At 33.0% G+C, this 16,824-nt stretch overlaps 1 protein-coding gene across 2 annotated transcripts; it reads right to left on the bottom strand.

The window, feature by feature from the left end:
- Positions 1-3,084: 3,084 nt before the first annotated feature.
- On the bottom strand, positions 3,085-16,395 carry LOC143068839 (protein-L-isoaspartate(D-aspartate) O-methyltransferase-like). 2 transcript variants are annotated; one of them, XM_076243178.1, is made up of 6 exons: positions 16,056-16,395; positions 13,984-14,120; positions 13,259-13,363; positions 12,712-12,924; positions 10,640-10,850; positions 3,085-5,418 (listed from the first exon to the last, which is right to left on the bottom strand). In XM_076243178.1, exons 1-5 carry the CDS (start codon positions 16,195-16,197, stop codon positions 10,671-10,673), a joined length of 777 nt encoding a protein of 258 aa, XP_076099293.1. In that variant the 5' UTR covers positions 16,198-16,395; the 3' UTR covers positions 3,085-5,418; positions 10,640-10,670. The 2 variants fall into 2 exon arrangements, with proteins under 2 accessions (XP_076099293.1, XP_076099292.1); XM_076243177.1 differs by having other exon boundaries at positions 10,681-10,850; positions 16,056-16,394.
- Positions 16,396-16,824: the final 429 nt, after the last annotated feature.

Here is a 16,824-nt window from a genome sequence, read left to right as displayed (position 1 = left end):
GAAATTGGGAATGTGTCAAAGTGACAACAACCCGACCATAGAGCATACAACAGTCAAAGGTCTTCAATGTAGTGAGAAACTCCTGCACCCGGAGGCGTCCTTTAGCTGGCCCCTAAACAAATATGTATACTAGTTCAGTGAGAATGGATGTCATACTAAACTCCGAATTATACACAAGAAACTAAAATTAAAAATCATACAAGACTAATAAAGGCCAGAGTCTCCTAACTTTGACCAGGGGCAAATTGCGGCACTGATCTGATTGCACCAGATAGCAGCTGATTACTCTGTAATCATTCTACAATAGAGGATGACTAAATTTTAACAAAGTTTGATCACACACACCAAACAACAAAAATAGTGACATAATTTTTCAATTTAATAACATTCATCAATCAACTTTAGTTGACACTATCATTTCAACATAAGTTGATTCCATTCCTATCAGTCTACAAATGTTTAAACCAGTAAAAATTCAAGAGCAGTTAATTACATTCTCAACAATCAACAAAATTTGACACTCATGAATTTAAGAAGTTGATTATATTCTAAACAATCTTCAATGATTATCACTATCATATCTTCAACAAAAGTTGACACTATCTTAAATTCAAGTAGTTGATAACATTCATCACTCCACAAAAGTTGACACTATCATATCTTCAACAAAATTTTATAACATTCTCAAGTTCTTCTTTAATCCAAAAAACATTGAAACTATTATAAATTAAAGAACAGTTGATTACATTCTCATGATATCTGACACTATCAAATTAATCATTAAAAAATGGCACTATCATTACATCAACTAAATTAACTTCATCAATTACTGTAACAAAAGTTGACACTATAATAACTTCAACAAATGTGATTACTTTCTCATTATCAACAAAAGTTGACACACTCATTACTTCTACAAAAGTTGCCACCATCTTACATTCAACAAAAGTTTATAACATTCCATCAATCAATTAACATTGAAACTATTATAAATTAGAGCAACAAACATTGACACTACCTAACTGATATGCTGAATCGTCTTCAATTGCACAGTATTGCACAATAGCAAGAAATATCTAATTGCACAATATTGTGCAATAGCAAGAAATTTTCAATTGCACTTCAACAAAAGTTGATTACATTTTCATGAATCAACAAGTTGACACTGTAACAACTTCCATAAACCAAGAACTTTTTATGCCCCACCTACGATAGTAGAGGGGCATTATGTATTCTGGTCTGTACATCTGTTCCTCTGTCTTTGTTTGTCCATCCGTTCATTCCGCTTCAGATTAAAGTTTTTGGTCAAGGTAATTTTTGATTAAGTTGAAGTCCAATCAACTTGAAACTTAGTACACATGTTCCATGATATGATCTTTCTAATTTTAATGACAAATAAGAGTTTTGACTCCATTTCACAGTCCACTGAACATAGAAAATGATAGTGCGAGTGGGGCATCTGTGTACTGGGGACACATTCTTGTTCATTATCAATCAACAAAAGTTAGTTTCAGTCATAATGACCTACACCAATCATTAGTGACTAACAAAGCTACTTCACTTCCACCAAGTTAATAGGACTTTTCATAATACTTGAAGATTTAGATAAAATATCACTTGAATTATCCTCATCTTATAGATTTGGTATTTCATCCTCATCTCATGGGTTTTGGTATTATTGAGAATACATTATGGCACCACAATTTCCATTGAAATATCATATTTAGTACAAATTCATATAAAGTACAAATACATATGATCTGATCACAATAGTTTTGTTAAGCAAATTACTAAGAATGGTATGAATAAATTTCTAACAAGTACTGTAGCAACAAATTGGAAAATTCTGCAGCAGACGACTACATCCATGGCGTCATGTGTGTAAATGCACTGAAACAGAGCCAGATTTGGACACTGAGAAGACACCCCAACCCCAATATGATAAACTGTGGTGTATGCTTATTGAACGATTTATAGAGTATGCAAAGATTGTCATCCCAACCAGTAGTTAATCCCTTGCCAAAACAGTGCATCTGTTTTGCTGTGCAGGGGAAGTATAACAGTAATTACACATTACATACAATCAGAATGGAGATCATACAACATCTTCTTTATTCTATATGCTACAACTTTTGTGCCTGGTGTAGGGAGTGCCACACTCTTGCATGTTAAGGTTCCCTTACAACAACTGTATCTGATACAAGGGGCCTATTGCATTGTTAAATTCTTATGCCTATGCCATTATTTTAAAAGTGGCTTTATAGATTGAATTAGTTGTACAGAGCTCTTGCTTACTAATCATACCCCCAATAAGAGTATTCTTCAAACAGGAAGTTGATGAGCATTTGATGTGAAATTACTTCCCGCTATAGCATGCTAAAATGAATATAAAAATGAGATGTGGTATGACTGCCAATGAGACGACTCTCCACCAGAGACCAAATGACACTATAGGTTACAAAGCAGCATTCAACAATGAGTTAATTCTATACTGCATCAGCAAGCTTTAAAAGGTCCCAAAATGACAAATATTAAACAATTCAAAAGAGAAAACCTAAAGCATGGTAACAAATTTCATGGTACTTTGATACTTAGTTGCTGAGCAAAATGTGACCAAGGATAACTATATACCAGGTGTAAACTAAATGTATAAAGCTTTATATTTCAGAAGGTAGTAGACCTGGATGCTTCATATCTTGTCTGCAGAAACCTAACATTATGAAATTTCTGTCTGAAATATGGTCATTGTCCTTGACCTCATTTGCATGGTTCAGCTACTGCTGTGAATTTTTTTGGGGTTGTGAAATACTCACCTATTATGAGTAATACCATGGCTACATTAGATACATGAGGATCATTGAAGAGGATCTCTGTACATCATTCATGTCGAGTTAGTTTATAATAAGCTGAATGATTTCAGAAAATATAGAAGTGAAATTTTCAGACCACAGATGCAGGGTGATGGCTAAAGAAATCAACATTTGACCTCACATTTCTTCTTAGGGTTGAAAACCTATAAAAGCCTTAGCACAGGTGATCTAATATACTCCAATTCAAAGCACCTTCATAAAATAATCAACCAAATTTTAATAAGCATTCATATTTATTTATTTCAATAACATTCCTAAATTATACAACAGTTATATTTTAAGACTACACAATAGTCCATAAAAAGTTTACAGCATTTAATTTGATCATAACCATATAGTCATTCTGATCATTCAACAATATTATTTCTCAAATAAATTTGATTATACAGGACATTAAATATTTTTTTCATCAAATAATGCCAAATCACCGGTTTTGGTATCTTGTAGCATTTTTTAAACAGCTTGGGATAGGTTGTGAGATTACACATTTTAATACTTACATAGTAGATACTTATAGAACTGTTTACATCTAGGAATAACATGAGACAATAAATTATACTGATAGCACTGTAGAATTTATTTACTATTCTGATCGGCAATCATTAAAATTAAGCTAAATAAATCATAAGCAGGACCATCTTTCAAAACTTTCATGAATCATATATTTCTCTACCTAAAAACTTTTTGTCTTGCCAACTTTTGTTTCTTCCAAACAATAAAACAATGACAGAATACATGTTAAATTTTATACATGTTCCCCTTTAATCATATTTACTGACTTTCTATACCTTTTCATCGCAATAAGCTTTTATAAAATTGGTTTATATTAATATGTTATTATCATTTAGGTTCAGAAGTTGAAATAAGTTTTCCTGGCAAAAGACATTGACGTTTTTACTCCTAAATACCTTTCTTATTATGCATGCAATAAAATATTTATATGTGTACAATCAAATGTAATAAATATTCATGTATACAATAAATGAATTATTCACATATCACAGTATACAATTAATAAATTATTCATGAAACATTCTACATGTAATCATATATATTTTTAAAGCATAAAGATAAACAAAAACAGTACCTTTGAGAAATGTACAAAATATTTACAACAGTTGTATAGTATTTTCTGCCATGCAGTGCAAACTTGAAAAATTAATAACATTTAACTTATGAAATTTTAAAAACTAACACTAACAGATACCAAACTAAATCAAATTCTGGAAATTTAGGTGCTCCAGAAATTTAAAATATTAATAAGAAACCAAGAATATGAAACTTTCTTTAACAAGTAAATGAATAGAACTCTGTTAGAGTGAGAAAAACATTCCCTCTTAATTTGACATTTCATTTGATTCCCAAGATAACATTTTATGAATTTTATTCTGTAAATAAATGGGTCTTTCTTTTTAATTTCGAATCATAATGCAATTGGAATAAAAGAACAGAGTTCTCAGCGAAGCTTTAATTTAATCTGTTAATGGGCAATTACAAAGCAATTATCCACATAATTAATATTTCTAAGGGGCATAATTACGCAAACAAAAAATTGACACACATGGTGACATCAACTGGCCATTACAATAAATACATAAACAAGAATGCTGCAAGTCAAATGTACACTAAGTCTTCATATCTCATTTAAACACTGTCATAGGGGGTCTACTTTGAGTTCATTTTACTGTAAAATTTGTAATAAATAAAAAAACAAAACACCTAACACCCCTTCAACCTGTAGAATGAAACAAACATTAATGAGGACAAAAATGCTGCATGCGAGGAAAAAACCAACAACACTGCAACCATGTTTATTCATGGTATGTTTATTTTTGTAATTAAAAGAAAAAATTATAGTAGAAACTAGGGATAGAAAAAAAATACTCTAACAAATATACTTTTAGACAAACCAATATTGATATCACATTAAGGATTTTTCATCAGTGGAAATTGTCTGTACTGAACATTGCATAAGGCAGCAACCATTTGATTTTCTGGGGGGGGCTATGGTTTTTTTTGGAAAAAAAAGTTTGTTTCCAGTTTTCGGAGAAAAAAATAATTTGTTTTTGATTCTGAGAAAAAAAAATTGTTTGTTTCACCCCCAGCTGCCACTATATGTAATGCTAAAATTGAAAGAAAAAAATTGTTTTCGACTTGTCGCGAAAAAAATAGATTGTTTTTCGCCAAAGGCGAAAAAAAAAGTTTGTACAGAAAAAAAAACCATAGCCCCCCCCCAGAAAATCAAATGGTTGCTGCCTAAATTGGAAGCATGTGTCAACTAAATTCTTGTACCAATAAGGACATATATAGTGAAATTTCATAGTAATGTAACATGTTGTAACACCTGTCTAACCACAGTTCCAAACGGGTTTGATCTAAGCTGGCATCACTGTAAATAACATTCTGGAACTTGTGAATGATACCTCATATTGAGTATTTGTATAAATGTCTGAGTGGAAGTGTCAAGGAATCACTGGATACAGCTAACATAGCTAGCACTTGTTTTATAGAAGATATCATTTTCATCAGCTACAATTCATCTTTACTGCTGCAAAATAAAAGAAAACAAAATATAACAAACAAGAATGTATCCGCAGTACATGGATGCCCCATCTACACTATCTATTTCTATGTTCAGTGGACCGTAAAAATGGGGGAAAATCTCTAATTTGCCATTAAAATTAGAAAGATCATATCATAGGGAACATGTTTACTAAGTTTCAAGTTGATTGGACTTCAACTTCATTAACAAGAGTGCACACGCTGAAATGTCTCGCCTTCTATACTAATCATTGATATTATGTTGATAGTCCTAAGTATAAAGCTAAGCTTTATAACAACTGTCACATAAACTTAACATTAACCAAGATAACTAAACATAGACCAATGAACCTTGAAAATGAGGTCAAGGTCAGATGAACTATGCCAGGCAGACATGTACAGCTAACAATGCTTCCATACAACATATATAGTTGACCTATTACTTATAGTTTAAGACAAATAGACCAAAACACAAAAACTTAGCACTGTGCAATGAACCGTGAAAATGAGGTCACGGTCAAATAAAAACCTGTTGGACTGACATAAAGATCATAAAATATTTCCATACACCAAATATAGTTGACCTATGGCATATAGTATTAGATAAAAAGACCAAAACTCAAAAACTTAACTTTGACCACTGAACCATGAAAATGAGGTCAAGGTCACATGACATCTGCCCGCTAGACATGTACACCTTACAATCATTCCATACAACAAATATAGTAGACCTACTGCATATAGTATGAGAAAAACAGACCAAAACACAAAAATTTAACTATAACCACCGAACCATGAAAATGAGGTCAAGGTCAGATGACACCTGCCAGTTGGACATGTACACCTTACAGTCCTTCCATACACTGAATATACTAGCCCTATTGCTTATAGTATCTGAGATATGGACTTGACCACCAAAACTTAACCTTGTTCACTGATCCATGAAATGAGGTCAAGGTCAAGTGAAAACTATCTGACAGACATGAGGACCTTGCAAGGTACGCACATATCAAATATAGTTATCCTATTACTTATAATAAGAGAGAATTCAACATTACAAAAAATTTGAACTTTTTTTTCAAGTGGTCACTGAACCATGAAAATGAGGTCAAGGACATTGGACATGTGACTGACGGAAACTTCGTAACATGAGGCATCTATATACAAAGTATGAAGCATCCAGGTCTTCCACCTTCTAAAATATAAAGCTTTTAAGAAGTTAGCTAACACCGCCGCTGCCGCCGCCGGATCACTATCCCTATGTCGAGCTTTCTGCAACAAAAGTTGCAGGCTCGACAAAAACTACCTCAACCAAAAACTTTAACCAAAACTTTAACCTGAAGCGGTATGAACGGACGGACAAACAAATAAACGGACGCACAGACCAGAAAACATAATGTCCATAAATGGGGCATAAAAATTTAATATGTTACTGTGTTAATGCATACACGATTCACATAATAGCTTATTTTGTGTGCTCTTCCATTCCCCCAAAATAAAATAAAAATGGAAAGTGTACCTGTAATATTAAATCATATCAAAATAGTCTTTCACACAGATTTTCAATGTATCTGTCTCTCATAGCATTTCAAGAGTTATGTTCGTATGTACAATACTCGAAATAGTTGAATTTTCAATATCAAACAAGAATGTGTCCCAAGTACATGGATGCCCCATCCTCACTATCATTTTTTATGTTCAGTGGACTGTGAAAATGGGATAAAATCTCTAAGTTGGTATTAAAATTAGAATGATCATATCATTGGGAACATGTTTACTAAGTTTCAAGTTGATTGGACTTCAACTTCATCAAAAACTACTTAAACCAAAAATGTTAACCTGAAGCGGGACAGATGGATGAAAGAACGGATGAACAAATGAATAGACGCAAAGACCAGAAAACAGAATGCCCATAAATGGGGCATAAAAATTAAAAAATTAAAACTTTTCATTTGAAATCCACAGTTTAGTAACATATTTTTGTTTGTGATGGTAAGTAGGTGATGAGTTAAATGAGAAAGCATGATACACACTGTGCACCTTAATAACAATAGTATTCTAAGCATACAAAACAATAAGGCCAAATAGAATAAAATTCCTGGTCAACTACATAAACCAAAACTATGATTTCACATACAGTAAAAAAATCTTAAAATTATTTCAACGATAATTTTCATGCAACTTTGGAAATTCAAGACCTTCTTTATAAACTAATTTCAATTTACTTGATTTGATTTATTAAGCTATATATATGTTTTGATTTGACTTTTGAAATAGAGGCTTCAAAGGGTGTGTATTGCTCAGTTGCATCTTTAACAATGGATGTTTTTTTCCTACATCAAGTAAATTCATATACAGTTAACTCTCGTTGTCTTGAACTTGGTTGACTCGAAATTTCGGATGAGTCGAAGTTTTCACGTGGTCCCGAAATTTGTTCCATATAAATGTATGTAATTCGACTCCTGATGAGTCGAAATTGGATGAGTCGAACTAAATTAACAATCCCAAGGTTAACAAAAGCATTCAAAATTCATAATTTATCTCGAACTAATACACATATGTCAAAACATGACCTCCGGCATTTCAATGGATTGAAGAGGTAATCTGACAATACACGTGTAATTAAATTTCAAGTCACTGACCACTGTATTGATTTATGACATGCTATTTCCACGAGTGTTTACCTGAGATTTTCTTTTATAGAATTTTTATAAATAATTAGTGATTCATTGTTATTGTTCATGAAAAAGTATTTAAAATGTTTACAAAACAATTAATTGTTATTTAAACTAATGAGCTTGGGTGTGTATAAAGTTAGGATTATGACTTCTGTTGATGATCACCAAAAAACTACTCAATTGGCGTTTTTAATCTTGTTGTGTTTTCTTTTGAAAAGAAAGAGCGAGATAAAACAAAATGAAGATAAATCTAAATTATCTAAAGTCTCTTGTATCCGAGAATAAACCATTTTGTCAACTATAAACGACCTGAATAATGAAACTATCGATTGGAAATTACTCTCTCGTATAAAAGCCATAGGAAAACTAGAGGCTCTAAAGAGCCTGTGTCGCTCACCTTGGTCTATGTGCATATTAAACAAAGGACACAAATGGATTCATGACAAAATTGTATTTTGGTGATGGTGATGTGTTTGAAGTTCTTACTTTACTGAACGATTTTGCTTCTTACAATTATATCTATAATGAACTTTGCCCATTAGTAACAGAGAACTATATTTGGTAAATATTTACATAAATTTACCAAATTAATGAAAATTGTTAAAAATTGACTATAAAGGGCAATAACTCCTTAAGGGGTCAATTGACCATTTAGGTCATGTTGACTTATTTGTAGATCTTACTTTGCTGAACATTATTGCTGTTTACAGTTTATCGCTATCTATAATAATATTCAAGATAATAACCAAAAACAGCAAAATTTCCTCAAAATTACCAATTCAGGGGCAGCAACCCAACAACCGATTGACCGATTCATCTGAAAATTTCAGGGGAGATAGATCTTGACCTGATAAACATTTTTACCTCGTGTCAGATTTGCTCTAAATGCTTTGGTTTTTGAGTTATAAGCCAAAAACTGCATTTTACCCCTATGTTCTATTTTTAGCGGTGGCGGCCATCTTGGTTGGTTGACCAGGTCACGCCACACATTTTTTAAACTAGATACCCCAAAGATGATTGTGGCCAAGTTTGGATTAATTTGGCCCAGTAGTTTCAGAGGAGAAGATTTTTGTAAAAGATTACTTTAATTTACGAAAAATGGTTAAAAATTGACTATAAAGGGCAATAACTCCTAAACGGGTCAACTGACCATTTTGGTCATGTTGACTTATTTGTAGATCTTACTTTGCTAAACATTATTGCTGTTTACAGTTTATCTCTATCTATAATAATATTCAAGATAATAACCAAAAACAGCAAAATTTCCTCAAAATTACCAATTCAGGGGCAGCAACCCAACAACCGATTGACCGATTCATCTGAAAATTTCAGGGCAGATAGATCTTGACCTGATAAACATTTTTATCCCACGTCAGATTTCCTCAAAATGCTTTGGTTTTTGAGTTATAAGCCAAAAACTGCATTTTACCCCTTTGTTCTATTTTTAGCCGTGGCGGCCATCTTGGTTGGTTGACCAGGTCACGCCACACATTTTTTAAACTAGATACCCCAAAGATGATTGTGGCCAAGTTCGGATTAATTTGGCCCAGTAGTTTCAGAGGAGAAGATTTTTGTAAAAGATTACTTTAATTAACGAAAAATGGTTAAAAATTGACTATAAAGGGCAATAACTCCTAAACGGGTCAACTGACCATTTTGGTCATGTTGACTTATTTGTAGATCTTACTTTGCTGAACATTATTGCTGTTTACAGTTTATCTCTATCTATAATAATATTCAAGATAATAACCAAAAACAGCAAAATTTCCTCAAAATTACCAATTCAGGGGCAGCAACCCAACAACCGATTGACCGATTCATCTGAAAATTTCAGGGCAGATAGATCTTGACCTGATAAACATTTTTACCCCATGTCAGATTTGCTCTAAATGCTTTGGTTTTTGAGTTATAAGCCAAAAACTGCATTTTACCCCTATGTTCTATTTTTAGCCGTGGCGGCCATCTTGGTCGGTTGACCGGGTCACGCCACACATTTTTTAAACTAGATACCCCAATGATGATTGTGGCCAAGTTTGGTTTGATTTGGCCCAGTAGTTTCAGAGGAGAAGATTTTTGTAAAAGTTAACGACGACGGACGACGACGGACGACGGACGACGGACGACGACGGACGACGGACGCCGGACGCCAAGTGATGAGAAAAGCTCACTTGGCCCTTCGGGCCAGGTGAGCTAAAAATGTATCTGAAACAATTGAATAAGTAAAAGTAATGTTATTATAATAATGAAAGACCATGACATACAAATACATCGATCTGATACCAGAATATCGATCCCCTTCCAATATTCATCCGGATTTATTTTAGCTTTACCAAGCTAAGCAAGAGTTGTGTCCCTTGTTCTGTCAAACTTCCGGTTTTCGTTTGAGTCGAACTACGTGTATCTCGAAATATTTCTCTGGTCCGGCTGACTTCGAGATAACGAGAGTCGACTGTATATAATTGTTTAAATGCAATGAAAATATGCAGTACGTAAACAAGAAGTTAAATGAAAAGGAATGATGGAATAACTAAGCACCAAAAGAATAATAACCACATAAAACAGGGAATATCCAACATGCATATTATTTAAACCTTGGCCACTGTTTGTCTTTGCTTGTTAACGGAACATAGATAACACCCATCAGGTTCTGCTTTGTAATGGTTCCGTCTTCATTCTTATCTACTTGTAACAGATGCTGGTGTTCTCCTTGTGGACCTACGGGGACAATCAATCTTCCACCAGGCTTCAACTGCTCAACAAGCTGTAAATACATAAATCTTATTAGAAAGTACAATACCGGTATGTGAACAAAACTAACTTTAATTCTTTTTATTCAAACCAATAAATTCACTAATTTACTTTAATAAAATTTGCACACATCATCTCAGAAATATTTGTAAGTTTTTGTGATAACTGTGATAATTCATAAATGTTACATAATGCATGCAAAATCCTAAAAACTGCCCAATTACAATTACTTCCCCTTATTCGTGAAAGTTTTTCCATCGTTAAATTAATAATATAAGAGAATAAGGGAAAAAAACTAGAAAAAATCTGCAGTTTTCAACATACACCTTATCGCTATTTGTCCGCCATTACTGGATATCACACAGGTTCCCATAAAATTTTGACATCATAAAACAAAATATCTGACGCCACAATGGAAAAGTGATTGTTGTTGACGTCAAAAGTTCAAGCGGCCGGGTCAGCCGGGATTAGCGATAAGGTGTATTATCACCTGAACCAATACATACAGTAATTACTACAAATGACTATATTCTTGAGGGGCAGTACTAGTTAAATAATTCTGTGAAATCTAAGTTCAGTAGTTGTCATAAATGTTTGGCAATAAATATGTTAAATATGCAAGCAAATACAAAATCTTCAAGCTCTGAGACATTCCATTACATACTGTAATATCAACAGCTAATGTCATAAAAGTGTACTCAAATGATGAAATTTAATAATTAAGGCTATTTTTTAATATTTTTTGCTTCCGACTAAAATGGCCACATGAATGAACCAATATAATTTTTTGTTGTGCAAGATGCGTATCTCGCCCATAGACATCATTTTTTTTTTGGTCGGAAGATGCAGCCAATGTCTCTCACAAGGAAGCCTTTAATACCCTTCTAATACCCTTTGTTGTAAATGTGTGTATTGGTTATTTCCAAGTACAGAAATATTGTTATTATTGTATTATGAGAGTTTATATGAGTTGTCAGAAGTTATTTCTAGTATTTAGTATATTGAATGAGTAATTTACGTCCGTTTTACTTTATGTTATTAGCTGTATCGATAACGTTGTATATGGCGCAACTTTGTCATGTATTGTTCAGAACGTTACCGTTGGGTCAATATTTTAAGCGTGAACCCAAAAGTGTTCATTTAATAAGTGTTCTTAACTGGAAGAATTAGTATGTCTATATTTGATTATTCATAAGATTGTATTATTATAAGCATTTTGAGTCGAGGACTCCTATATTTTATGTAAGCGTTTTACGTTATGTTACGTTATGTTTTTCTTCCTGCTTAGAATATTTACTTCCGGTAATTTGAAATAAATACCAGTGCAACGTCACGTTTGTCAGTCTTTGCTGTGTTTATATTTGGCTTGCAGCAAGGCTCATCCCGGGGCTTCCTAGAGGTAAGAAGCAGCGCATTAGCTGTATGCCTCGCATTTTATATTACAAGTAAGGGTTATAATTTAGAGGTAAGAAGCAGCGCAGATAGCTGTATGCCATGCATTTTATTTATATTGTCATTGTTATATTTAAGATAATCCCGTTTGACCTGTACGAAAATACAAGTAAGAATATTATTTAAGTATCTTCGCCCCGCATATGTTTATTATATATTATTGTTGGAATATTGTACTTGTATGGAAATATATCGGCAGTTCTAGATGTTTAATAAACGTATCATTTTTACTATTGATTATTTATTCACGCTACCAAGAGAGAACAGACAACAGATTTGACATCCGTATTTATTTATTACCCCGTGCATTTACTAGTTTTATGAGATATTCGTATTTGCTGGCTTTATAACTATATCAAAACATAGCGAGAAGCAGAAATTACGACACCCTTAATTAACCTCACTTCTACAAATCAACTTACAGCCTCAGGTAAATGTGGGGCTGCTGCTCCAACATGGATGGCATCATACGGGGCCTCAGTAGGGTAACCTTTTCTACCATCTCCAGCTACTAAAACCAACCTCCCAGATTCCATTAGTTGCTTTGTAAGTGTATTTTTCTTCATATTTTTAATGGACTCATCCACAAGTTCTGGAATATGATCAATGCCAATAGCTTTCCCAGTTTCTCCGAGCTAAAATAATAAGTATATATATTTGAGAAGAGAAAAAAAACTATCAGTTTCTAGAAATTACTAACTTATGTAGCTAAAATTGATTGTTTACCAAATGTTTACACTTTCCATATGAAATTGCTTTACAGAAAATCATAAAGTTTGTCTTTTAAGTGCTGCCTATTTTTCTTAGGGCTTATTACTGAACAACTGGTATTGATATGCTAAACAATTGCTGGTATTAAAGTAACCAGCATTGTAGCATTCCTTACATAGGTTCTCAAGAAGAACAGCCAAATGTGAAGAAAAAACACTGGTGACACACAACCATCAGCCAGATAAACTAAAACCTTACCATTATAGACATACAAGCTGTTAGATAACCACTTCCTGATCCTACATCTAATGCTCTTTTTCCTTCTGTCAAGTGATTTGCTAATATCTCTAAGGCATGTGCATGCTGAAATGAAGTATAATATTTCATAAATCTATAAAACAACATCTGAGAGTAACTACAATAATACAATGCTTGTGACTGAATTCCATAACACCATATGGTAAAATTTTAGTACCATGTGTACATCTGCAAAATAAAGATTAGAATGAAAATTAAGGTGTTAAACATTTTTATTTTCCATTTCAAATAATAAATATTCCATGTGGCCTTTCCATAGGTAAATTTTGTAGGTACATTTGTAGGAGCACCTGAGATTACCCCCAATTTTTGGTGGGGTTCGTGTTGCTTATTCTATAGTTTTCTATGTTGTGTCATGTGTACTATTGTTAGTCTGTTTGTCTTTTTTCAATTTTAGCCATGGTGTTGTCAGTTTATTTTTGATTTATGAGTTTGACTGTCCCTCTGGTATCTTTCGTCCCTCTTTTGTAGATACGTTTGTACTAATATTGGGGATGATTGGAGAGAAGACATGGCTGTGTACTGTAAACTAATAACACTTACATATTCATTTCAATTTCTGTGAATGTAAAAAATACTTACACTAAGTGACTACATAGTTTACTTTGTTAACTTCTTGTCAACCAAGGGGAGATAATTTGACTTAGTGAACTTTTAGTATTTACCATATGAGGGGCACTAATAGTAACTGCATATCCAATGGATTGAGGGGAATCTGCATATGCATTATATTTAGCAAAGCTTCCTCTATCCACTTGTTTCATAGCCTCAATAACTTCTGGCGTTTTTAAAATTCCATTTCCTAAAAAAGATACAAAGTACTTGACCATTAAATCTTCCATCCATTTTGTAAAAGTGTAAAAAGTTATTATAGAAGATAAAACTTTTAATTTGTTGATTTGTCAATATATTTTGGTCTGCTCACCATATCATCTGAATAAAAACAGGAGAAAACTGATAAATTTGTTACTTCACAATCAAAGAGATCTATATATGCTGTATTCCATAACCTGGTCTCATGGTATTTTTGAACTAATCAAAATGTATTGTAACGTCACAATCTCCATTGAAAAAAAATCATAGTACAAATATATATGTAGGATGTACGAAAACTTATAATCTGGCTATACATGTCTCCCACTACTTTAACTTTAAAATACCAAATGAATGTTAAGTTTACAATTCATCTAATTTAGTAATTATATAATACATAACAATGATACTTAAATGGGTACAATTACATTGTTAGAAGTAACAGTTGAGTTGGTTGACAAGATTGAGTATTAAAGAGTTGATAACAGCACAAGTTTTAACTTTTTAAACACCTTATCACTAAATGTTTGCCATAACTGGACGTCACAGAAGTTATAGTAAATTTTGACATCACAAGAGAAAATGTCTGACAGCACAATGGAATAGTGATTGTTGTATGATGTCAATAGTTCAAGTGTAGCAAATTCTTTGGTCAAGTGTCCCAGTCCACCAATTTAGCAATAGGGCTCTTCACGGTTAGTTTGGCCACATTGGATAGGGGGCAGATTTTCATAATGGAGGTAAAATTAGTGAGAAAAATACGGGAAAACATCATTAAAACAGAGCAGTTGGTTGGCAACACACATAGGATTTCCCATATTTTCATACTATTTCCACCTCTTTCTAAAAAATCTGCCCCATGTCCAACATAGCCGAACTAACCGTGAAGAGCACTAGCCCCACAGGACGCAATTACGACTGGACACAATTACGAACGATTTCCAATGTTTGCCCTCTGGGATCATATTTATTTATATTTATCAACCATATTTATGGTCATAAGAAAATATGTTACTTTTATCGAAAACTGAAGAGAACTCCGAAAGAAATGTTGACCTATATAAAAAAAAAAATCATAGATGAATGATAAGTACACCACTGAAATGGATAAACTTGAATTTAGTGCTCCTTTAAAGGAGGAACTTACATAAAAACAAAAAAAATCAGAAATCTTTCCTTTACACATGACTGACATTTCGTCTGCAACCACTGCTGAAGTAATTGAAGTAAAAAACAAACTTGTGCGGGAATTTCTCGCTACATTGAAGACCTGTTGGTGACCCTCTGCTGTTGTTTTTTATTTGGTCGGGTTGTTGTCTCTTTGACACATTCCCCATTTCCATTCTCAATTTTATTGTGCATCTTATTTTCCTATGAAAATGTGTTTGAGATAAAGATTAATGTATGCTTTATCAATCTAGACTGTTGTCATTGATTTCTTCTCCAAGATCTATCAATATAGTGCTGTTCGGAATTGCGTCCATATGTGGCTCTCTTGACCCGTAAAACGAGGTCACGCAAATCTTACTAAAGTATCCTTACGTGAATAAAAATTTATGTGGGATATGATGCAAAATGGAACGCTTTCACACATCTTAAATTCTATGGTATGAACAATTCAAGAAAAGTAGTCTACATAAGAAAAACAGTTCAAAAATGGTTCGTAATTGTGTCTGGTGAGGCTATTAGTGATCAGGTCTACTAAGGGGAATACAATTTTAGTTTAACTAATTTTCCTTAGTTGCTGTGTTCTGCTTGTTTTAAACTCCTTTTCACTAGTCACCAGTGTTGGTAGCTATTTTTATTCAGTAGGATTAAACTTCTTTCAATTAAAGGTACGAGTTGTTTTTGATAGAATTATGGGACGAGTAGGTCGGTGACGATTTTGTGATGGCTGTAGTTCTCTGTACTCTCAATTACTTACCTTTCAAGTTGTTAATCAAGTCAGTGTTATTATTGCCACTCGAACGCCATGCCATGACTGGAAATCTTGTAAAAAAGGACCGAATACCTATCAAGATCAATATATTTGAAACAAACTTTTGACACAGTTGCCGCAACACCATTTGCAATCAGTCTACAAAAGTTTAAATGTTTCTTGACGAAACGCTTATATGCATTCAACTGCTTATATTTCCATGTAAAAGTTTTGATTTTACACCAATTTCAAACATGCACTGATATATTATGCAAATATTCAAATGCCAGGAGATTGTATTTTTATGTCGCAGAAGACCGCAAAACATGCATTCATGTAGTATTCAACAATCTAGAGAGAACCGAAGGTAAACATGGGTTTTTCTATTGTGTAGTGATCATTTAAGGCTATTGCATGGCAACATTGTTAAAAGGGTGTAGAACTTAACATTGATGGGATATATAAATTTCATTTGAAATATCTGTTTTCGAATAATTAACAAAAAAAAAAAAACACCATTTTCATCACTTTTTGTGGACATTTTGAATGAATGTTTCTGCAAAAATAAAAACCACTTGACACATATACCCCAAAATTGGAAGAAGTAATCTTTCAAGGGCAATAACTTCTAAAAGGGATCATCAGGGTATTTTGGCTATATGTATAAGTTAAAATAATGTGGATTGAAGCAATTATAGGTCACTGAATAGCCATCAACAATAAATGGCTTCAAATCATGAAATGCGAAACAATTCAAATGATAAAACCAACAGCA

The sequence above is a fragment of the Mytilus galloprovincialis genome, chromosome 3, assembly GCF_965363235.1.
Source record: "Mytilus galloprovincialis chromosome 3, xbMytGall1.hap1.1, whole genome shotgun sequence".
Classification (NCBI taxonomy): Eukaryota; Metazoa; Mollusca; class Bivalvia; order Mytilida; family Mytilidae; genus Mytilus; species Mytilus galloprovincialis.
Note: the sequence above shows the minus strand (reverse complement) of the source record. Positions and strands in the feature narration are given on the sequence as shown.

Excerpts from the sequence above, each read along its gene's own strand:
- LOC143068839 (XM_076243177.1), bottom strand. The coding sequence starts at position 16,197 with ATGGTGTTGCGGCAACTGTGTCAAAAGTTTGTTTCAAATATATTGATC. Across the intron at positions 14,121-16,055 it reads CTTGATTAACAACTTGAAAG|GAAATGGAATTTTAAAAACG; the intron begins GTAAGTAATTGA and ends TATCTTTTTTAG. Across the intron at positions 10,851-12,711 it reads CCCCACATTTACCTGAGGCT|CTTGTTGAGCAGTTGAAGCC; the intron begins GTAAGTTGATTT and ends ATGTATTTACAG.